Below are 25,060 nucleotides of genomic sequence, written 5' to 3'. Positions count from 1 at the left end.
TGGTGCTGCCACAACTAGAGGGAGGACCCCGTGGGAGAATACAGAAAAACTTTTTTGTCCCTTTGTGACAGAGATCCTTCCACATGGTTACTCTTCCTCTCCCCTCCTCCTAGAAGAAGGAGAGGATTATCTATTAATCCTTTAAGAGATCCTGTTTCCTCCACACACCACTGTACTGTAAGGACACTTCTCCCAGACATGTCATCAAATCCACTGAGCTGAGCACAGGAGGTCAGTCACACTGGGAGAGGGAACTGGAACAAAGAAACTCTTTGTCTCTTTCAGATGCTTGTTCTGTCATTTCCACTAAACCAAGAACACTGAGGGCAGGGCTTACGTATGTGTCATCTGTTGTCGTTATTACTTGCCTAATAAGTGCTTATTGAAATCATGTGTTTTATCTCAAGATGACATGGACAAAAACACAGCTTAGAAACCTACTCCCAGGACTAGGCTCTGAATACCAAGTGGTATTTTTTAACACTCTATAGATCTACCTACCTTTAGAAAGCACACAGGATTATAACATACACTTTTTATTAGCCTTACTCCTTGGACCCATTTTATATCCTTGTTCCTATTAGCAAGTTAAAATATATATAGTTGTTTATTTTCTACCCACAAAAGTAACATTTGTCAATAGCAGAATACTTTGAAAAACAAAAGCAAAAAAACAAAACCAAAAGTCGCCCATAAGCTCATGATTATGGAATGCTGAAAGCAGCTACCATTTATAGAGCATTTCCTGTGTTGCCAGGCACTATGCACTTTTTCTGCATTATCTCTATTAAACCTCATAAAAGGTATGAGGTACCACCTCCATTTTACAAATGCAAAAACTGAAGTGCAGAGAACTGAAGTAAATTTGTTAGCTCATAGCCACTATATACTGAGTAGGTGGTGTATTAGGAATTCAAACCCAAGCTCTCAGACTCTAGAGCATGAGTTCTTAACTACTATACCACATTATTAAATTTCTGGTATGTTTTTCTACTTTGTCTTATGTCTCCCATTTATGTCTATTAGAATTTTTTAGAAATCCCCAAATGGGATCAGATGGCACACAGTGCTTTTACAGAGTGCTTTTGTTTTCTACTTAATACAATAAGAATATTTTCCCAAGTTATGAAAACACTGTCATGAAACTATTTATTCATTCAATATTTACTTACCGAGTACTTATGATGTGTCAAGCACTAAACCAGACAAAGCAGTGAACAAAACAGTTTCTATTCTCAAGTAACTTACATTCTGGTACAGCAGACAACAATAAAGAATATTTAATATTTCAGGTGGTGATAAATGTTTTAAAGAAAAATAAAGCAGGTGAGAGGAGAGGAAGTGGGAGAAGGGATGCTATTTTCTATAAGATGCTCTATTATATACCTATAACATCACTATTTAACCAATCTTCTGTTAATGAACATTTAGCTTACATCTAACTTTTCACTAATAAATACTATACAGAAACATCCTCGTACATCACCTGGAACAACTCTGATTATTTCCTTAGATTGCACTTCTAGAAGTAAAAATGTACTTTTTAGGGTGATGCACTGTCCTCCAGAAAGTGTGGAGGAATTGCATAAATTGTATACACCACAAATACAAAAGAGCACCTCTCCTCATAATGGGTATTAGTTAAAACAAAGCCCAAACCAAAATTATGGTAATTTAATAGGGGAAACAATATCAAACTTTGCTGCTTTCTAATAGTCTTCCTAGTTTATAATCATCTTTTAATTTTTTTGTTTTTTTGAATTTTATAAGGTCAAATCTCTCAATCTTGTCCTTTATACTTCCTCCCCTTGCTATTAATTTATATTTTCTTCAGGTCTCCATTTAAAATCAACTAAGCTTCTTTTTAGAACACAGTGAGTTAAAAACAAAATTCCCCTCCACATATTCTCCAACAAGATCATTTTCAAAAGCCTCTGAACAGATAAAAGGAAGTGTCTTATATCCTTCTTCCAATACTTTGAAAAAGCCAAAGTGGAAAACTAAGATTATCCAACACCATGAAAAAATTTTAAGGATTCTTACCTCGACCTAAAACACAAATAGCCATTAAGTTGGATGAATAATAAGTAGAATGGAATTTCAGTAGCTCTTGTCTTACATCAATGCCTTCTTGGTTTGGTCTAGTCTCTAGAGTATATTTGTTACCTGAAAGGAAGGAAAAACATTTCTAAGAAAAAGCAAAATATGCAAATTTTAAAGCCTTGCAATTATTACTGACATTGCTGTAAGGTAAACTTAAAAAACAGAGTCCAAACAAACACATATAATGATTAGTCAAATATGTTTGACCATAACCTGGATAAACAGGACAGTATAGTACAAACTAGTAACATTTTAATCTATAGAGAGTTTTCCCTCAAGAGCTTAAAGTGCCTTATAAAAATTATACTTCTTAAAATTCCTAAGAGATAGTAGGTATTATGAGCACTTATAAGACAAAATGAGATCCACATGGCCTCCATTCACACTTACTTTAACTTCCAGTTCCCTAGGTGCTCCACAATTAATTGAACATAGTCACTGAGGGATCTTTTTGGAACTTGCCAAGTTACTTGTGGAAAGAAATGTACTATTCTTGGCTGAAGCATTAAATTTGTGACGTGAATTCTCATTAATTTGATCTACACTGGTAAAAATAGGATGCAATGCTATTTTTGTAAGTCTCAAGCAATGTACATAGCGTACCACTATGAGATCTTATGAAATTTAATAACTAATTCAATTAGGATAAAATATGCATGTCAAAAGCAAACAGTCAAACTCTCTAAGTAGTACATTTCTAATAAAGATCTTGCCATTTAAAGGCTGGGAGGTGGAATTTCAATGATTGGTATCTCTCTAAAAATGGCATCTTGACTAGAAATACCCTAAGATCTAGTATAATAACTTTTATTATTGTTCCTGCTTATACTATTAAATGGGCTACTCTTTTTCACCTGCATAGATGAAACTATGGCAGGACATATTCTTGATGTGTTTTCTCCCCTTGGGTTATTGTAATGGCTGATGAACTGGCATTGCGAGAGTCCCCTTCACTAAACTGGGTATCTAGAGAGAGCCACCAGATGGCGTTCTCAGACCCAGTCTTTAGCCATGTAGAGCTAAAGATTCTGAGCCAAGATTCATGCCCCAGAATGCTTCAATCAACAGATCTAGTGCAGTGTGCAAGAAAGAGCCCAGCAAGTACTCATTAACCTTTCTCTAGTCAGAAAGCAACCAAATGTACTCATATTCACTAGCATAGCCTGCTAATCAAGTCTCCAGGTTCTTCATCAGTCCTCTCAGTTTCACTAAAGATCCAGTTCAACTCCAGATCTGCTCTGCTAGGGGTCCTAAAATACCCCCTCGGTCTACCTGAGGAATCCAGGTGATCTAAAAAGTATCGAGGGGCCTAACTCCTCAGAAAGAAAAAGAAAAAGAAACAAAAAAAGCTTTTTGCTGGGTAATGGTTTGAAGTTCTCTCATATTAAGGTAAAGCTTGAGTATTGATGGTACCTCCCTTTTCTACTAAATGAAGGTTATAAAAAGCCTCAGTTGCAGAGAGACTAGTCCTTAGAGCTTCCTTACTCATTTACACTGCCAAGCTCAGAGTCCTACAACATGTGCATGAAGATCCACACACTGGGACACCCGAGTTTGGAGAAATTATGTTTTATTTCAACAGACTATAAATGTGATAGTGTTAGATAGAAATCAGATTTTCAGTCTAAGTGTGATATGCCTATTCACAATCTGGTCAGTATTCTGGTTAAAAAAAAAAAATCTCAAATCAAAGTATACAAAAACCAAGATCATGGCCTCCATCTAGAACTTCAAATTCTTTCAGTTTGACTAGTTTTAGCTCATTCTGCTTTGATTTTAATGTACCTGAATATCTTACCATTCTAATCCTTACCCTTTATCTTTAGGTTCATTTAAAAACACAGAGATAAAGCAAGAACACACCCCCAATACACTAAGACATGCATCACTGGCAAAATACTGACAATGCTAGAGTAAAAAGATCCAGAGGACCACAACAGAATAGTATATCGCACAAAAAAACAAAGAATTCACTGTTCATATGCAACAGCAGGGAGGAATTTCACAACTTTAAGGCTGAACAAGAAAAGCCAGACAGACACAGAAGAGTACACATTGCATCATTTCATTTATATAAAGCATAAAAACAGGCTAAACTAAGATCTGAGTCATGAAAAGTCAGAACAGAGGTTATCCTTTGGTGGGTGGATAGTGACTACAAAGGGGCAGAAAGAGGTGCTGGTGATCTGTTTCTTGACTGGGTGCTGGGTCCATGGTGTACTGAGGTTTTGAAAATTCAGTGAGTTGTACATAAATAATAGCATTATATTCACTCAGCTGATTCTTCAAATAGCAGCAAAGTAAAAACAACAACAATTTATCAGAGCCACACACACTTTTCAGTTATTATATTTCAACAAAAAGTTAAAAGAAAAACGAGCCAAAGGAGCCACTCTGTCAACAGCAACCTGACCTACCTAAGGTACAAAAATCTAGTGATTCTGTATCTCTGGCCAAACTTCTAAACAGAGGCCCAATCACTTTTATTCTGAAAAGTGGCTTTTAGCCACAAACAGATACCATTCTGTGAATCTACATATTCATTTATTTGCTACCTAGATGCTTTTAGGCTTTCTAATACATGATGACACAAGGAAACTGTGGTCTGTTTGGGAACACAGCCCAGAATGGCAGTCTTGTATCCTTAGATGCTCCTGAATCAGAAAGAGGAAAAAGTTCTCCAGTATTACTCTCTTGGGGTCAGGACAGTCAGCTCTTAATACAATGACAGAAAAAACATGAATATTTGGTAAAAATGGGCCAAAGAGTCAGGCTTGTTATTAAGTTTATTAGCCCTTCTATAACATTTTTTTAAAGTTTTTTAAAAACAAGAAGGCTAGCTATAGTGGAAATTCTCAAGAAAGTTAGTTGAGGAAATAGAAGGAAAAGCAGGACATAAAGCACAGAATTCCATAATTAGTCCTTAAGTTACTGAGCAGACTCTGTTACTATCAGTGCCATCAACCCCAGGTAGGGAGGTGCAGAGGAACAAGCACTGGCTTTGGTGTTGGCAGAGCTATCATCAAATCCAGGGTCAAATGTCTTCTGGCTGCATGACCTTGAACAAGTCACCCTACTTCTCTTAAGCTCAATCTGCTGTCCTGACATTGGTAGACTTATATAACACCAAATTAAAAAAGAAAAAAGATGTACAAAAGCATAAGGCTAATATTTAACAACCAATAAACAGAATAGAAAATCTGATGACACCAAGTGTTGTGGTGATGGTGTAATGAGAACTCAGACGCTGCATGAGGGAGTGCAAACTGGATCAACCACTATAGGAAACAACTTGGCAATATCTGTTTAATCTAAAAGATGTACATACCCTAATATACAGTAATGCCACTCCCAGAATTCCACTCCTAGAACCCTAGAGAACTGTGTACAAGGAAACATGTATAAGAATGCTTATAGCTGCAATGTTCTGTCAACAGAAAAATGGATAAAGAATAGTACATGCATTCAATAAATTTTTCAGAGAGCAGCAAAAAATAAAAAACTTATCAGAGGGGGCTTCCCTGGTGGCGCAGCGGTTAAGAATCCGCCTGCCAATGCAGGGGACATGGGTTTGAGCCCTGGTCAAGGAAGATCCCACATGCCACGGAGCAACTAAGCCCGTGCGCCAAGACTACTGAGCCTGCACTCTAGAGTCTGCGTGCCACAACTACTGAGCCCGCATGCCACAACTACTGAAGCCCACGTGCCTGGAGCCTGTGCTCCGCAACAAGAGAAAACACCACAATGAGAAGCCCACACACCACAACGAAGAGTAGCCTCCGCTCGATGCAACTAAAGAAAGCCTGCATGCAGCAACCAAGACCCAACGCAGCCATAAATTAACAAATAAATAATTAATTAATATATTAAAAAAACTTATCAGAGGCACACTCTCTAATATGGATAATCCTTACAAATATACCACTGAATGAAAAAACACAAGTGGTAGATAAATAATAATAAAATACCATTTTTATAAAACTAAAAAAACTATACAACATATTGCTTAGAAATAAATGCATGACTTAGCAATGTTTTATAAAAAAAAAGCACGGAAGTGACAATCACCAAACTTAAGATAGTGGTTATCTCCCGGGAGCAGGGAGAAAAATGCAATTGGAGAAGTGTACAACAGATGCTCAAACTGTATGCTCAAAGTGTACAACAGATGCTCCAACTGTATTAGTCATGTTCTGTTTCTTTAAGTAGTGTGTAAAGAATGATCTGGCAAATGCTTTTATACTGATCTCTTTTATGACAGATAAATCTGTAAAAATGTTACAGAATTTAACATAATACTTTATTTACAGCAGAAAATAGGCAATAAACAGTATCTACTTCTGTTACGATTTGAATTGTAGGAGGAATTCCTGGCTTCTGAGTACAGCACAGAAACCGTTCCACAAAAGCAGGGAAGAAAGCTCAGTAAATAGTCCAGATGACTTTCCTCTACCTAAGAGTCCATATGTGGAGAACAATGTGAATATGGCTGGAATAACAAATACCAGTTCAGTCTCTAGACATATATTGTCCTAATTTAACCCTAATTCAGGTGGGTCATTTATATCAAATTAAAATGCTGCTACAAAAATCTTGAATCCTACCTTTCTGGCTCTCTCACTGTAAGAGTGAGCTCCAGCAGAGGCTTGAGGATGTCAGGGTTGCTGACCCACTGGGACCTTCGCTCTGGGCCTGCCAGGAGAGAGCACTGGCTTGGCAGTTGGGAGATTCAGGGTTTCCCATCCTGACTCCATCATCGACTAATTAAGCAACCTTGGAAAAGTCTACAAATATCTCCAAGGGGTCATTTATTTTATCTGTGAAATGGGGGTAATATGGGTACATGCCCAACTGTTAAAAGCAAGGGTCAATCCCTGACCCCTTCGTTTACTAGCTTGTCGAGACAAGTTTCTTAACTTCTCTAAGCCCCAGTTTCCTTATTGGTAAATAAGAATAATAAGAGAACCAACCTCACAGGATTGCCATGAGGATTAAATGAATAATCTGTTTTAAGGCTCAGCATAGCATCTGTCAGACAATAATTACTTAATAGGAACTTGGGTTGCTGTGAAGTTTACGGAAAGTGATAACGGATATGAAGACAGTTTTGTAAATTGTAAGCTCAGTAAATTTTATTTTATATTTTCATTATAAGAACTATAAATTCTATTTTAAAAAAAGCTTATAAACTCAGTACTAATATATATGAGTGCTAATTTTCAAGTAAATAGAATGTATTTTCCTGGAAAATTCTAAAGCCAGCCAAATATTTCTTATACTCTGCGGGAAGGACTGAGTTTGAAGTTTTAGAAATCAAAGCTGGCTCCAACTGTATGCCTCATAAGGTTCTCAGGGAAAAGTCATTTGATAGTTATAACCATGAAACTCTTAACTGTTCTCTGAAAACCTGAGATTCTGAAGGTTAGGTTAATATATCTACAGTTATTATAACCTCTTTTTTCTTTTTAAGCTCTTTCTTCTTGCTATAGCAATCTTCTAAAAATCCTGAAAGAGACCAAAACCTTTGGAGATACATAAATTTTCCTAAAAAATTAAAAAGGACAATTCTCCTGCAGCTGGGTAAGTACATGTAAGGACAAGATGAGAGTTACAAAAGAAAAGGGGACTTGAAGTGAAAGCCTCTTAAATGCCATAATAAAGCACCTGTACACTTGTTTTCAGTAAATTTCTAGTTTTCCATAGACACATTTCCTAGCAAGAAACAAACAAAAAAAAGATACTAACAAAAGCCAGGGGAAATTTTGGAGAATAATAAATGACTAAGTGGGCTGAAATGTATCAAATATTTTTATATCTATGAGTTTATCATGATACTAAAAAAAACAAATTAGTCATCATTCAAGGATGCTAGGGAACCAACTCAATATTTTGAAACCTGGTAAATAAAGGGAATGAATCAAACATTTGTCTTGCCTTTCCTATAATAATTGTACCACTGGGTAGGCAAACGTAGAAAAAGAGATTTTCTTTTTATAGTAGCATTCAAGCAAATCAATAGGAGAAAAAACAGTAGAATTAGAGAGATGACGCATCGAGGATGGTTGCAACATCATAAACAGAAAACTAGACATCATATGCCCCTGATGAAAGAACACATCACCTATGAAGCCCTCCCCCCAAAAAGACAAACATGAATCTGATCAAGCCTCTATACCCAACTGCCAATTTGTGGAAATACAGAAGACAGAGGAATGTGTTAAACTACACTGTTGGGAATGCAATCAGCAAAAGCTAGGCTGTGAAAAGTTCTACACAATAAATATCCTGATTCTTCAATAAATAAATTCCAGGGGGTCAAAGGGAGGGAGCAGAGGAGAGAGATGAAGAATGAACCTGTAGATTAAAAATTTAAAAGACACATTAATCACTAACATCTGACACTTATGTGGATCTTTATTCAAATAAACCTTTAAAAATTATGACTTTTACGAGACAACTAGAAATTTGAACACTACCTGCATAGTTGATGATATTAATGATAATGGTACTTTTACCATGTTTTTTAAAAGTCATTATCTTTAGAGACATATATTGAAATATATGTGAGTGAAATGATATGATGTCTGGGATCTTTTCAAAATAATACGAGGGCATGACTGGGAATGCAGATCAGACAGGACTGGCCAGGGGCAAAGTGATGTATACACAGGGTTCGTTATAGTATTTTGTCTACTTCTGTACATTTTAAATTCTTCAGTTAAGAAGAGGAAGGCATGGAGGGAGGAAAGGGAGAAAAAAGTAAATGACTAACTTTTATTGGGGTCTAATTTTTTGTGTCATTATCATCATCCCAGGGTCAAGAGATGTTCAACTACCTTCTGGTTCATATTTCACAATATTTTTTTTGGTCCTAATCCATTTTCCTACTCCTTCCTACAAAAGCATCCTTTATTATGGCGAATAACAGCCAAGGGCTCACTCCTTGGTCTTTGCTTCTTGTCATGGTTTGGGGGGTCAACCTAACATTATCACAAAGAACATAGGCTTAAGAGTTCAGACTGATTTGATATTGAATTCCATAACCTACACAGACACTTCCGCTACCACCCTCCCTCTCTCCCTCCTCCCTGTATTCCCCACAAGGCTATGAAACTTTGGTCTAATTATTCTGTCAGTATTAGTTTTGGCATCTGTCAAATGGGATGATGAAAATTTCAGTATCATGGTTAAAGTTAAGTGAAATCATATTAAGTAAAACACCTACCCAGTGTGTGGCACTTAATACTCATACAATAAATACTGTTCCTTTCCTTCTTGAGTGGCTCTTCCTCTACTTAAGAAAATCCTACCCAACCTTCAGGAAAATTCAATTTGCATCTCCTCTGAGATCCTGGAGTATTTAATTCTAGGCAAACCTAAAGCAGGTAGAACAGTAGTTAAAAGCACCAGACCTGGCTCCAGCATTCAAAAAGCTGAATGACCCTAAGCAATTTAATTACCTTCTCTGAAGTCTTAGTTCACTCATCTATAAGACAGAAATAATAAGAGCACGTACCTAGTGGGGATATTGTGAGAACTGAGTTAAATAATCCAGGCAAAGTGCTTAGTACAGCACTCAGTAAAAATCAGCAAGGAGGAAAAAAGACAGAAGAGATTATGATCCTGGAAAATCAAATCTGAGATTATACTCCAGTGAAATCCTGGGTTTGACTCGCCTCTCCGACTAAACCAGAAACATCTTCAGTGCAAAGACATTGATTATACTTTTGCATTTTCTAATGCACTTTACATGTAGAGGACCTTTAAAAAATTACTTGTCAACTGAAAGAGAAAGAGAGATAATCTGAGCGCACTTATGACACCCTATTCAGATTCTTATGATCCTATGGTACGTGCTACAAAACATAGCCGTCACATGACAATTAACAAAGAAAAACATCACCCATATCTAAATACAGCTCCACCCTCTATTTCCAGGCACTCTCCCACTTTGCCTTTCATTCTATCAAGGAGTGCCTGTTTTGTTTCCCTCACCCACATCCTGACTTCCTTTTTTTATTTCCTTCTCAGCTGACTAAACCCAGTTGCTCCCACAGTGTCTGTGGGGTTATGATTAGAGAAACAGATCACTAATGAATAACCAGAACTAAGCTTTCCCTTTCCTGTTCCAAACTACTTTTAAAAATTCAAGTGCTTCTGCTTTTATTCCATGGAGATGCAGAGAAAAAAAATTTTTAAAGGCAACAGGGCAGAGAAAAGACATATAATTTATCAGGAACTATGGACCTAAAACTAAAGGCATATGTGAGTGATAAATGAAGGGGCAAAGGGAATGTGGTCACCAGCCACTGGTTCAGCCTAAAAACAGAACAGGAGAACAACACTTCTCTAATAACACTGCCCAACAGTCAGTTCATCAAACCCACTGACTCTTCAAGCAGCCCTGGCTGCCCCTCATGACTTCATGGCAAAGACCTTTTCAAAGTTTTGCTGTCTTTCACAGCTACTGATCCTCTATTATATTGTTATTACGGAGGCTACTATCATTTACTGAGCACCTCTATGGCCAGACTTTTGGCTAACCACTTCACATGCACAACCTCTTTTAATCCTCACACCAACCTGACATGGGAGGAAACTGAGGCTTACAGAAGCTAAGAAACTGGCCCAGAGTCTCTCTCAGCCATTCAGTGATACAGCAAAGATGCAACCTCCGCACAGCCCACCTTCAGAGGACAAAACTTTACATCACATAGGAATATGCTAGTGGGAGGTGGGATTCCTGGCTGAAGTCTGAGGCTAGGAGGATCACACATGGGGTCAATGAAGACATGTGTGTGGAGACAGATTTAGCACATAATATCTACAAAAATGACTTTCAAACAAAGTAAATGACTCAAAACAGCCTTTGCCTATTTCTCTAGTGAGCTGTTTTATCTTTTACTTATTTACTTATAGAAGTTCATATCTGCTATATGCTTTGCAAATACCTTCACTGGGTATGTGCTTGTCTTTTGTTTTTGTGTTTCTATTGAACAGAAATGTTAAGTTTTAATGAAGTCAACTTTATCTTTAAATCTATGGCTTATCTTTACCTCTAAAAATATGGTTTGTGCTATGTGTGCTTGAGAACGCTTTTCCTATCTTAAGATTTTTAAAAATTCTCGTATATTTTCTTCTAAAAGTTGTATAAAGTTTTCTTTCTATAATTAGGTCCAGTCAACCTGGAATTTATTTTTGTGCATGGTGTGAGATGAGATCTAATTTTATTTATTTCTACATAGATAACTGCCACTACACCAGTTATTGAAAGGTCCATCCTTTACCTACTCATTTGTAATGTACCTCTGTCTTATGTCAAGTTTCCATACACTTGTGGATATGCTTCTAGGGTCTATAATCTATTCTACTGTTATCTTCAGGTATCCTTGCACCAGTTCCATTACTGTAACAACTAAAATTTTGATATCTGGTAGAAGTAGTGCCTTCCTTGTTGTTCTTCAAAATTATCTTAGCTCTTCTTGGCCCTTTACTCTTTCTTATTAATTTTATAATCAGATTATAAGATTATAAAATAAAAACTTCTAGGGCTTTCAAATGGCACTACACTGAATTTAGATAAATTAGGGGTGAAATAACTGTGTAATGTTGAGTTTACCCATTCACGGACATGGTTTATCTTCCTGTTTACTCAAGCTTTTTTTTTTTTAAATTTATATTATTTATTTATTTTTGGCTGCATTGGGTCTTTCTTGCTGTGTGTGGGCTTTTCTCTAGTTGTGGCGAGCGGGGGCTACTCTTTGTTGTGGTGCGTGGGCTTCTCATTGCAGTGGCTTCTCTTGTTGTGGAGCACAGGCTCTAGGTGCGCAGGCTTCAGTTGTTGTGGCACGTGCGTGGGCTCAGTAGCTGTGGTTCGCAGGCTCTAGAATGCAGGCTCAGTAGTTGTGGCACATGGGCTTAGTTGCTCCATGGCATGTGGGATGCTCCTGGATGAGGGCTCGAACCTGTGTCCCCTGCATTGGCAGGCAGATTCTTAACCACTGCACCACCAGGGAAGCCCTACTCAGGCATTCTTTTATATCCATTATATATTTCTTGCTCTTCTGTTAGAGTTGTTTCTAAATACCTTGTAGATATTTTTATATTGTAAATGAAATAATTTTTCCTGTAGCATTTTTCTAATTGATTACTATTGATACAAGAATGCAATGTCAGTGTTTCTCTTCTTTTGGCAACGTTGGTGAATAATCTTATTTTTAATGACTGATCTGAAGAGTTCTTGAATTTCTTATGCAATCATATGGAAATAAGGAAAATTTCCTTTTGCTTCCTTTCAACCTCTTACTTATCACGTTTTTTTCCCTTAACTTCCTGTAATGACTAGTACCTACGGCACAACTGAACAAAAAATTGATTAGAGGGTATTCTTGTTTTGTTTTTGCCTTTCAACAGAAATCCCTTTGAAACGTCAGAATTAATCATGATGTCTGGCATAGGTTGTTATCAACTCGAGAGTTTTTTGTTGTTTTTTTCATGAATGAGTGCTTTTTTGTTGTTTTGTTCATGAAGGAGTTTTATCAAATGCTTTTCCTGGGTCTATCACTGCCTATGAAATGACTGCCTATCACTCTGAATTACTTAAACTGTAGGTTGGGACCCACTCGATTGTGCTGAAATAAATTTAATGTATTGGCAGACCAGAATTTTTTTTAAAAGAAACAGAATATAACAGAGGGTACCAGACTACATCTGAAAATATAAGAAAGATATTGTTTGGTAAAACTTTTGTTTCAGTTGCTTACACAAACACGCATACATGTGCTCTGAGTAAAATATGCTTCTTACTGTGGGTTATATAAAGTATTGTCAAGGACTAACATTTTATTGTAAGGTTTTCTTAAAAATACAGAACACAATGCTTGGTTTTTGTTCATTTAAAAATACCCAGCTTTTCCTGATAGTAAATAATAATAATATTATTAAAATAATATTTTAAATATTAATGTTAAAATAATAAATCATAATCCCTTGATGGACAAAATGGCCCACAGAAACATCTGAAGTTACTAAAAAATAATAGAAGTAAATTAAGTATGAATTTCTGACAAGGATTCTTCTGCAAGAATAACTTTTGCAAAATTTTATACGTGTGTAATTTCTAAGGTAAGGGTATACAGCTTCATCATACTTTCAAACTTGTCTGTGACCTTAACAATCGACAGAACCTCTACTCCAAAAAGTTCAATGTTAGTTTATATTTCTACACTCAGTAGGTAACTTGGTATTTGCATTACTTATATCACATTTTCTGTACTTTTGTACTGAGTCTGGCTAACTCACCTCTTAGCTGTTTATATTACCTCATATTTTGCTAACTGCCTAGCCTTGTCAGCGGTTAAAAAAGAAATATGCTCTTAAACTCCACCTCTACGTAACTGACCTCATTCAATGTTTTTCTTTGCCCATCACTCCCGAAACCTTCTTCTAGGACATTTTAAGATTGTTTCTTGTTTGTGACCAGAGGTAATACTGCTCACCTTATTCACTGGATTTATTTCTGGAAGATCTGTGGCTGCTTCCTGATTATGCTGATTGTGATTTATCACCAGTGAGACTATTTAAAAGAAGGCAACTCCCAAAGAGGAGCTCTAACACGTTCTGCACAATAGCAGCACTGTTGGTGGAGGTATCTAACCTGCCAAAGGGACCATTTAAAGGACAACACTCATTTGGATGTAGTAATTTGAAATTTGGTTTTTAAAACTCAGTCCCTCTTGATATACCACGTATGCTGATGTCCTCTACGAAAGCCACTTTCCAGATAATTAATCATTACATAGACATTTTAGAGACCACAATATCCACCTTAGCAGTGATGCTGTCACAGGGTGCCAAATATTATAAGTCTAAAGAATACAGTATCACTGCTTCTAATTACAATTTTTAAAAACTCCTATTTCTATAAAGCTATGCTAATTCCCTGGCTGCTGCTAGATACATTAGAATGGTATCCAAACTGAAAGAAAGCTGTCTTTATAGTCTTTTTTTAAAAGTTCCCCAAATTAACTTATGTAATAAGCATAAATTTTAAGTACACTAAACAATCTATTATTTTTATGCTATTTCATAATCCCCAAAGCAGTATTTTAAAATCACAGCAACCTTTTTTTTTTTTTTTTTTTGCGGTACGCGGGCCTCTTACTGTTGTGGTCTCTCCCGTTGCAGAGCACAGGCTCCGGACGCGCAGGCTCAGCGGCCATGGCTCACGGGCCTAGCCGATCCACGGCATGTGGGATCTTCCCGGACCGGGACACGAACCTGCGTCCCCTGCATCAGCAGGTGGACTCTCAACCACTGCGCCACCAGGGAAGCCCCCACAGCAACCTTTAACAATGATTACATCTTGTGAAGTGGTAATGGCAAGAGTAGGTGAAGAAAAGGGCAACTTTTTGTTTTTTAAAAAAAAATACTTTTGTATCATTTAAATATTTAAATTAAATGTACTTTTTAATGAAAAACTGAATAAAGATAAAGGGTACAATTGTAAAATCAAGAATCTCTATATTTATTTTATTCTACTCCCTGTTACTCCCCACCTCTAATCTCCTACCAGGATGTTGTAGCACTTTGAGAGCAGGGACCTTGTGTGTCTTCTATAGTCATGCCCGGAGCAGACACTATGCATCTATCTACCCGTAGATAGTAGAGGTGGAGGTAATGGGAGCAGGGGGGTTCAACAAGCCTTGAAGTGAGCATTCTATTTACTCAGAATAAAGAGGTCTATTATCTCCTCCCTTTGAAATGCTGGTTAATATCTACTCACAGGGACTTCCCTGGTGGTCCAGTGGCTAAGACTCCAAGCTCCCAATGCAGGGGGCCCGGGTTCAATCCCCGGTCAGTGAACTAGATCCCACATGCCGCAACTAAGAGTTTGCATGCTGCAACTAAAAGATCCTGCATGCTGCAACCAAAGATTCCACATGCCACAACTAAAAGATCCCATGTGCTACAACTAAGACCTGACGCAGCCAAATAAGTATTTTTAAAAAATATCTATTCACAGCTCTAACTGCTCTGTTCCTTAAACAGTCAGACCCCTATTTGTATGGGATGGCCAGAGTAACCTCTAGAGGGCTAAATAACTGCTTAGGTCACTGTTACTACAATTTTGAGAATATCATTCCACGTATTACGTACAAAGTCCAATGCCAGAATCACTCTGTTGTACACCTGAAAATTACATAATATTGTACATCAACTACACCTCAATTTAAAAAAATATCCAATGCCAAGGGCCCAACTCCTGTTGACATCCTTCTTTTTGAACTACTAGCCAAAATGTTACTCATCTGTTAAAGGGATTATTACCACTTCATTCTTACTATTTCTAAAATCTAAATTCAATTCTATCACCTTGTTATCCAACAAACTTGCTTCATATTTGGTCACTCCTCTTCTCAATAAACTATCACCTTCTCCATGAAGCTCACATACCTAAGTTTTAACCTCTTCTTAGGTCACGAATCACATATAGGTGCCTACATAGGGACCTGACAGATAACATATGTGTAGGGGCATGGTTTAAGAAATACCAAGTAGTAACAATGATATAACAACCATTTATCAGCTCCAGACTCTGAGTTTATGAACAACAGGGTAGGTGGGAACAAGGAGTTCTGCAATCTTCTATCCTGAACTGTAAAATACAATACTGGGCAAAGGGGCCATGGTTTAAATGAGGTCAAGGAGGATGGATGCATTAGAGCCGCAGCTGACAAACCTGTTCCAAATTTGCTGAAGGGGTGTTTGGGATCCCCTGTAGCTTTTTCCAACTGAAAGAGTCTCCAAGCATCGTTCATCACATTCTTCTCATGTTCTGAATCAACTGCATTTACCTCTCTGTCTTTGCAACTCTCATCAAACAAGGGGCACAGGAAAAACTGTGCAAACCTAAGGGTAAGAAACATAATTAACAATTTGAAAGCTGTTATTTTAAGTGGTCTTTTAAAAATATGTTTAAAAAAATATGTTTGAAACTTAGATAGGAAATATGAATTCTACAGAATAAGAAAAAACTACCATTGCTACTTAGAAAAAAGGAATATAAGTTCTAAGTAACAAAAAATATAATATCATACATATGTAAATTCAGAGAACTCTACACCAGATATGTTAAATAATTAGTGAAAATATAAAAAGATTAACACCTCTGATTCTGACAATTCCCATGTGTTGTTACCACACCGCCAAGCAATTCTCCGACACCAGCTGGGTGGCCTAAAATTCAACTCAATACTGGTATCATCAGATCTACAAGACTGCCCCCAACTTCAAACACCAATTGCAAGTCCAGGTTGTCACTTGGGCTTCTGACCAACTGGCTGTAGATCAGAGGTTCCCACGACCTCCTCCTCGGGTTCGATTAATTTCCTAGATCAGCTTACAGGACTCAGAGAAATGTTTTACTTACTAAATTACTGGATTTATTATAAAAGGATATGATTCAGGAACAGCCAGATGAAAGAGATGCATAAGGCAAGGTATGTGGGAAGGGTATGGAGCTTCCATGCCCTCTAGGCAGGCCACCCTCCCCAAATCTCCATGTGTTCACCAACCTGTAAGTTCTCCAAACCTCGTCAGGATTGGGTAAATCACTGATCACTGGTGACTGAAGTCAATCTCCAGCCCCTGGACTGAAAGTTCCAACCCTTAATCACAGGGCTGGCTCCCCTGGCAACCAGCCCCCAACCTCAGATTATCAAGGGACTTCCCCAAAGTCACTTCATTAAAATAACAAAAAGCAACCTTTGGCTCTCATCACTTAGGAAATTCCAAGGGTTTTAGGAGCTATGGGCCAGGACCAGGGACAAAGACCAAATATATATTTCTTCTTATAAACCACAATACAACAACAACAAAAAGTCAGGGCAGACTTATGAGACAGAAGCAATGTATTTAAGATCTACAATTCGGCATGTCTATGAAAATCCCTGTTGTATATGCCTAATTCTCCAAGAAAGGAAAAGGCAGGTGATGGTTCTTAGGCAATAAATCTTAAATTTTCAGTTTTAATTGCAATTTCACTAAGACTCAGGCATCTTAGGACACACTAAGTGACCTATTTTTAAAAGGTTCTACCTGAATATTTTTCCTTCTTATAAAGAAAAGGAAACAAACTTTAATTAGTGGAAAAAATAATGGAGTAAAAAACCTATGACACAGTAGTTTCATAGGTTTATATTTCATAAAAGCCCATAAGACATAATTTATGGGCTTTTATGAAATATTAAGAGAATTTTAAAAATTTAATAAGCAGCGGTTCAACAAATAACATGGCAGGTAACTTTAACATAAGTAACCAATATGCTTTTCTTGAGGCTATTCTTTAATAGTAGTACCAAAGCTGAACTAAGATTCCTTTAGCTAATAAATTAACTTTCCTATATCAGGTTGCAATTTAAATCATGATTTCATATAGTAATAAGTCTTCTTAAGAAACTTTAGACCCCATCTTATAAAAAACAATGTCCAGAATTCAGATGAAGACAAGAGAAGAGGCTCTGTCTGAATGCGACTACTACTCAGTGGGCCTAAAAGACTCCTGGGTTTATAAACATCTCAGCAACTGCACCTCATCGTCCAGCCGTCAAAAAGACTGTTACCATTACTTGATATTATTTTAAGCACATAGTGAATACAATCCCGTGCTAAGTACTTTACGCATACCAATCCAAAGGGAAACTCCATCTATCCGGAGCCTGTAATCAAAGATATATGGAAACAGATAATTCTAGACATATAACCACTTTTACCTACCTCAATTCAGGCTGGGAAAAGTGCCTGATAGCTACATACCATAGCTGGACAAGTCCACATAAAGGGTCATGATTCTGACACAGTATAATCAATATTTTTGAAAGATGCTCTATATAAGTGGTTTTTTTACTCTGATCCAAGTAACAGACATCCTCCATCAAACAGAGATCTATTATATGAACATCTGCTGAAGCATTTGTAAAGCAGGAAATTAAATTCAGTGTATGATCCCAGGGAACTCATTAATGGAAGTCTTCTGGGAATACATACAAAAGATGATTACACCTCAAAGCTGCTGCCTGAAGACTGAAACATAAGCTAGAATAAATAAGAAACAGGCTACTCTGACCCAGTCCTGTATCCTGAACCCATGCCCTTGTTCTGTTAATGTTCTTTGTGCTACAGAATAAATTCAAACTATTAGGTTTGAAAAAAAATGACTATTAATATAAGTAAGCAATTAAAGCTGAGAATTACTAAAATTGTGAAGTCAAACTTCATTATAGACGCATCAAAAGGCTGCAGAATTACACCTTCTTGGTAACACAGAAAACTGTAAAAATTCACCACAGGAAAAATTACACTTTGAACAATGAATCAAATCACTGATATGATAAAAAAAATTATATACTGTTAGCTGTATAGAAAATTGACCAAGAAATTAGAATAGCCTAATGGAGCTTGCTCCAGAAAATACTTTCACAAAATGTCCCCAGGGCTGAAACAGCAGGTCAAAACATTCTGTATCCACTAAGTATCCTTGAGGATTGAGGAACTAAAGGAGAACAGAATATTTAGTTCTAGCATTCTGGAACAGGAGATGGTTGAAAGGAGATCCATGACATCATTACAGTTTATTCTTCATCACATGCTTCATATGTAATACCAGTTAGAATGGGAAGGCCTGGTGAGAATTTTATAAGTCAATAAAATATTTTGTAGGCTTAAAGTCTGGTTTAAAGTCATGCCATTATTTTTCCTCTACCACAATGTAAATATACGACATCATTCATTATTTTCTTTTTTATAAAATCCAGAGGGGGAAAATACTGGTTAAAATATCTTTTGTTAAGCTATAAAGCTGTGAAGACATCTTTGTAAAAATATTAATTATTATTATTAACATGATAAGTGAACACAGGTGGATAATTCATAGGGTATTTTCAGCATTACCTGTCTAGGGCACCTTCTAGGTGTTCATGAGAAACATCAAAATAGTAATTGGTATGCTCTCCACTAGTAAAGGCATTTGAACTTCCTGCATGCTCACTGAGAAACTGGCTGTATTCATTTTCTTTAGGGTATTTCTTTGTTCCTAAAAATAGCATATGTTCACAAAAATGACTTAAGCCAGCAATATTTGCAGGATCTGACAAGGAACCTGAAAGAGAAGAGAAAATATACATATATAATAAATCATTTTTTTATATGTTGAAAGCTATGGAGTACAGATGAATCACAGATGATTTGGAACTTCTGTTAGCATGATAACTCCAACCACAGTCAGAGAAAGTTAAGCATAGGCTACTCTAAATGGTGCAGTTTAGATTCAAATTCAAGCCCCAGCTTTTGACATCAGTTAGTTGGTGGCCTTGGGCAGATACTTAACTCCTCTGGACATTAGCTTCCTCACACATCACGCTAAGAGGAAGAGTTGAATTCACTGTTTTAAAGAGCTAGAAACTTTCTAGCTCTTATATTTTATTGCAGGAGACAATATAGCATAGTGCTAAGAGCATAAGTTTGGGGGTTAGCAGCTCTACTAGCTGTAAAACTTTGAGCAAAATATTTTGCTTCAGTCACTTTTTAAAAAAAAATTTTGTTTATTTATTTATTTTATTTATTTTTGGCTGCACTGGGTCTTTGTTGCTGGGCGCGGGCTTTCTCTAGTTGCGGTGAGTGGGGGCTACTCTTCGTTGTGGTGTGCAGGCTTCTCATTGCGGTGGCTTATCTTGTTGCGGAGCACGGGCTCTAGGCACGCGGGCTTCAGTACTTGTGGCTCGTGGGCTCTAGAGTGCAGTCTCAGTAGTTGTGGCGCACGGGCTTTGTTGCTCCGCATCATGTGTGATCTTCCCGGACCAGGTCTCAAACCCCTGTCCTCTGCATTGGCAGGCAGATTCTTAACCACTGCACCACCAGTGAAGCCCTCAGTCACTTTTTGTATACATACCTTATTTAGAGAGTTGTGCAACTACAAATTAGACGATAATTTGCAAAGCACATTGAGCTGTGCTTGGCAATAATTATTTGTTCAACTTATGATGGTTATTATCTTATTTTCCCAATTCTAAAATGCCATTGAATTAAATAAAAGCTTTTCAGAGAGGAAAAAAAGAAACTAAATGTACATATAAATAAGAAATAACTTGATTAAAGCAGCATTAAATGTGGAAGAAATGTGCACACAAGAATTTAGGAAATATGGTATTCCCTAGTATATCAAAAGTTTATAAAGTAAAGGCATTAGAACTGTCACTGTTTTAAAGGATGGGAATGAATTTCCTTGCTGCTAGGTCACCTTAGCCGGGAACCTAACAAGATACTTTTGGTAAATGTAAGGCGATTTAACTTAGACAACTGTAGATTACCAACAGCTGTACAGGACTACTGTACAAAGTAAGATACATCGAACTGGTAACTACCAGGTCTCCATTTGCACAAATATGGAGAGTTCTAATAATTGTCAACATTAGGTCGATGAAACTGAACAAAGCTTAATTCATAATTTTAAACTGTACCTATGTGTACATCAAGTGCTGCTGATGATTTATCTGTTGTGGGATCACTGATGAGAAGTACTTTGATCCCATTGGCCAGCTCTAGTCCACGGTATTCTCGCTTGTCTTCAGGAGATTTGATGATATGATTTCCTACTCTCTTGATAGCTGGATTATTCATTTTGCTGTAAGTCTTTTTTTGGAAACTGAAAAGAAATAAATTATTAATTGTTGGATTGTGCTTTTTTCTTTTAATGAACAAAGAGTAACAAGCAAAACCATATAATATATCATCAGATTAAAAAATGTGTACAATCAAGTACAACTGACATACAATATTAGTTTCCGGTGTACAGCACAGTGATTCATCACAAACTGATCACCACAATAAGTCTAGTAACCATCTGTCACCATACAAAGTTCTTAAAATATTATTGACTATATTCCCTACATCCCCATTGACTTATTTATTTTATAACTGGAAATTTATACCTCTTAATCACCTTCACCTATTTTGCCCAACCCCCCCCATCCTCCCCTCTAGCAACCAACAATTTTTCCTCTGTATCTATGAGTCTGTTTCTGTTTTGTTTGTTCACTTATTTCGTTTTTTAGATTCCACATATAAGTAAAATCAAACGATATTTGTCTTTCTCTGACTTATTTCACTTAGCATAATACCCCTCTAGGTCCATCCGTGCTGTTCCAAATGGCAAGATTTCATTATTTTCATGGCTGAGTAATATTCCTGTGTGTGTATATATGTGTGTGTGTGAGGTATGGTACACAGACACACACACAGACACACAGACACACACACACTGGAATATTACTCAGCCATGAGAAAGAATGAAATCTTGCTATTCGCCTTTCATCCATATCTTGGCTACTATAAATAATGCTGCAATGAACAAAGGTCTGCCTGTATTTTTCAAATTAGTGTTCTCATACTTTCTGGATAAATACCCAGAAGTGGAACTGCTGGATTGTATGGTAGTCCTATTTTTAATTTTTTGAGGAAACTTCATACAATTGGTGCATTGCATGAAGTCCACCGATAATGCACAAGGGTTCCCTTTTCTCCATGTCCTCGTCAACACTTAATTTGTTGTCATTTTTTTTTTCACATTTCTTTGTACCTGTCTTGTGATAATTGGCAATTGGCACTTCTTGCTTACATTGATTTGTTAATATTTCTGATTTCACGGCTTCACATCTCAATATTCAATTATAAATTCATATTCCAAAAGTTACACTAAGAAAAGATTCAGAAAGATCCAAATATGAAATGAATAATTCAAGCTTTCAATACAGAAAAAATCATGTTCACATTGGTTTTTTTTTTAATTTAAAGTAACAATGGTTCTTAATTGTTGTCTTTTTGATAACAGCCATTCTGACAGGTGTGGGGTGGTTTTGATTTGCATTTCCCTGATGTAGTGATGTTGAGCATCTGTTCATGTGTCTGCTGGCCACGTGTATGTCTTCCATGGATAAATGTATATTCATTTTTTAAATGTCCATTTTTTAAATCAGATTGTTTTTGATATTGAGTTGTGTGAGTTCTCTATATATTTTGGATATTAACCCTTTATCAAATATATCATTTGCAAATATCTTCTACCATTCAGTAGATCGTCTTTTCATTTTGTTGATGGTTTCCTTAGCTGTGCAACAGCTTTTTAGTTTGATGTAGTCCCATTTGTTTATTTTTGCCTGAGGAGATACATACAAAAAAATATTGCTAAGAACGATGTCAAAAAGCATACTGCCTATGTTTTCTTCTAGGAGTTTTATGGTTTCAGGCCTTACATTTAAGTCTTTCATCCATTTTGAGTTTATTTTTGTATATGGTATAGGAAAGTGATTCAGTTTTCCCAGCATCACTTGCTGATGAGAATATCTTTTCCCCAATGTATGGTCTTGGCTCCTCTGTTGTAAATTAATTGACCCACATGTGAGTGGGTTTATTTCTAGGCTCTCTATTCTGTCCCATTGATCTATGCATCTGTTTTTGTGCCATATAGTTTTGATTACTATAGCTTTCTAGTATAGTTTGAAATCAGGAAGCATGATAACTCCAACTTTGTTTTTCTTTCTTAAGACTACTTTGGTTATTAAGGGCCTTTTGCAGTTCCATATGAATTTTAGGATTATTTGTTCCGTTCTGTGAAAAATGTCATTAGTATTTTCATAGGGATTGCACTGAATCTGTAGATTGCTTTGGGTAATGTGTACATTTTACCAATATTAATTCTCCTATCCATAAACATAATATAATCTTTCCATTTATTTGTGTCATCTTCAATTTCTTTCATCAATGTCTTATAGTTTTCAGAGTTCAGGTCTTTCATCTCCTTGATTAAATTTATTCCTAGGTATTTTATTCTTTTTGATGCAAATGTAAATGGGATTATTTCCTTCATTTCTCCTTCTGAAAGTCTGTTATTACTATACAGAAACACAAAAGATTTCTGTATACTGATTTTGAATCCCACAGTTTCACTGAATTCATTTATTAGTTCTAACAGTTATTTTGGAGGAGTCTTTAAGGTTTTCTATATACAGTAGCATGTCATCTGAAAATAGTAATCCATTACTATGTTGAATAAAAGTGGTGAGGGTGGGCATTCTTGTCCTGTTCCTGATCTTAGAGGAATAGCGTTCAGCTTTTCACCATTGAGTATTATGTTAGTTGTGAGTCTGTCATATATGGCCTTTATTATGTTGAGGTTATATTTCTTCTATACTCACTTTGTTGACAGTTTTTTCTTTTCTTTTCTTTTCTTTTTTGCTGTACGCGGGCCTCTCACTGCTGTGGCCTCTCCCGTTGCGGAGCACAGGCTCCAGACATGCAGGCTCAGCAGCCACGGCCCACGGGCCCAGCCGCTCCGCGGCATGCGGGATCCTCCCAGACCGGGGCACGAAGCCGCGTCCCCTGCATTGGCAGGCGGACTCTCAACCACTGCGCCACCAGGGAAGCCCCTGACAGTTTTTTTCATAAATCGATGTTGAATTTTGTCAAATGGTATTTCTGCATCTGTTGGGATGATCACATGATTTTTATCCTTCGTTTTGTTAATATGATGTTTCATGTTGATTGATTTGCAGATGTGGAACCATCCTTGAATTGCTGGAACAAATCCCACTTCATTGTGGTATATGACCCTTTTAATGTATTGTTGAATTTGGTTTCCTAATATTTTGCTGAGGATTTTTGCATCTTTGTTCATCAGGAACACTGTCATGTGATTTTCTTTTTTTTTTTTAATGGTGTCTGTATCTGGTTTTGGTATCAGGGTAACACTGCCCTTGTAGAATGATTTTTGAAGTGTTCCTTTTCCTCTTTAATTTTTTAGAATAGTTTGAGAAAGACAGGTTGATATTAAGTCTTTTTTAAATGTTTGGTAGAGTTCACCTGTGAAGCTGTGTGGTTCTGGACTTTTGTTTGGAACTTTTTGATTACTGATTCAAATTTCATTACTAGTTATCTGTCTGTTCAGATTTTCTGTTTCTTCGTGATTCAGTCTCAGAAGATTGTATGTTTCTAGGAATTTATCCATTTCTTCTAGGTTGTCCAATTTTTTGGCAAGTAATTGTTTATCACAGACTCTTATGATCCTTTGCATTTCTGTGGTATCAGCTGTAACTTCTCTTTCATTTGTTTTTATTTATTTGGGTCCTCTCTTTATGAGTTTGGCTAAAGGTTTATCAATTTTGTTTATCTCTTCAAAGAATCAGCTTTTAGTTTCATTGTATTTTCTATTGGTCTTTAATCTCTATTTCATTTATTTCTGCTCTGATATTTTTTATTTCCTTCCTTCTACTAACTTTGGGCTCTATTTGTTCTTCTTTTTCTAGTTCCTTTACGTGTAAGGTTAGATTATTTATTTGAGATTTTTGTTTCCTGAAGTAGGCCTGGATCGCTATAAACTTCTTTCTTGAAACTGCTTTTGCTGTGTTCCACTGATTTTGGAACACTGTATTTCCATTTTCATTTGTCTCAAGGTATTTTGTGATTTCCTCTCTTTGCTTTCTTCACGGGCCCACTGGTTGCTTAGCATCATGTTGTTTAGCCTCCATGTGTTTGTGTTTTTTTCCATTTTTCTTGTAACTGATTTCTATTTTTCATACCATTGTGGTCCAAAAAGATGCTTATTTAATATAATTTCAGTGTTCTTAAATTTTCTGACTTGTTTTGTGGCTCAGATGTGATCTATCTGGGAGAATGTTCCATGTGCACTGGAAAAGAAGGTATATTCTGCTAGTTTGGGGTGAAATGTTCTGTAGATATCAATTGAGTCCACTTGATATAATGTGTCATTTAAGGCCAATGTTTCCTTATTGATTTTCTCTCTGAATGATCTATCCATTGATGTAAGTGAGGCTTTAAAGTCCCCTACTATTATTGTATTACTGTCAATATCTCACTTTACATCTATTAATATTTTGTTTATGTATTT

The 25,060-nt window shown here is 36.6% G+C and overlaps 1 protein-coding gene across 8 annotated transcripts in view; it reads right to left on the bottom strand.

The window, feature by feature from the left end:
• IDE (insulin degrading enzyme) overlaps positions 1 to 25,060 on the bottom strand; it is a 111,333-nt gene that overhangs the window by 54,394 nt on the left and 31,879 nt on the right. For 7 of the 8 annotated variants that reach the window (XM_079900658.1, XM_079900660.1, XM_079900665.1 and 4 more), the window contains 4 exons: positions 20,619 to 20,803; positions 19,054 to 19,261; positions 15,845 to 16,014; positions 2,044 to 2,166 (listed from right to left, as the gene is read on the bottom strand). In XM_079900658.1, the coding sequence (XP_079756784.1) occupies positions 2,044 to 2,166; positions 15,845 to 16,014; positions 19,054 to 19,261; positions 20,619 to 20,803 (686 nt within the window). Of the gene's footprint in view, positions 1 to 2,043; positions 2,167 to 6,707; positions 6,766 to 15,844; positions 16,015 to 19,053; positions 19,262 to 20,618; positions 20,804 to 25,060 lie in introns of those variants that run through there. The other variant, XM_079900663.1, reaches the window with a different exon arrangement.

The sequence above is a fragment of the Stenella coeruleoalba genome (genome assembly GCF_951394435.1).
Source record: "Stenella coeruleoalba genome assembly, chromosome: 16".
NCBI lineage: Eukaryota > Metazoa > Chordata > Mammalia > Artiodactyla > Delphinidae > Stenella > Stenella coeruleoalba.
The sequence above is the reverse complement of the archived record's forward strand: the minus strand, read 5'-3'. Positions and strand labels throughout refer to the sequence as shown.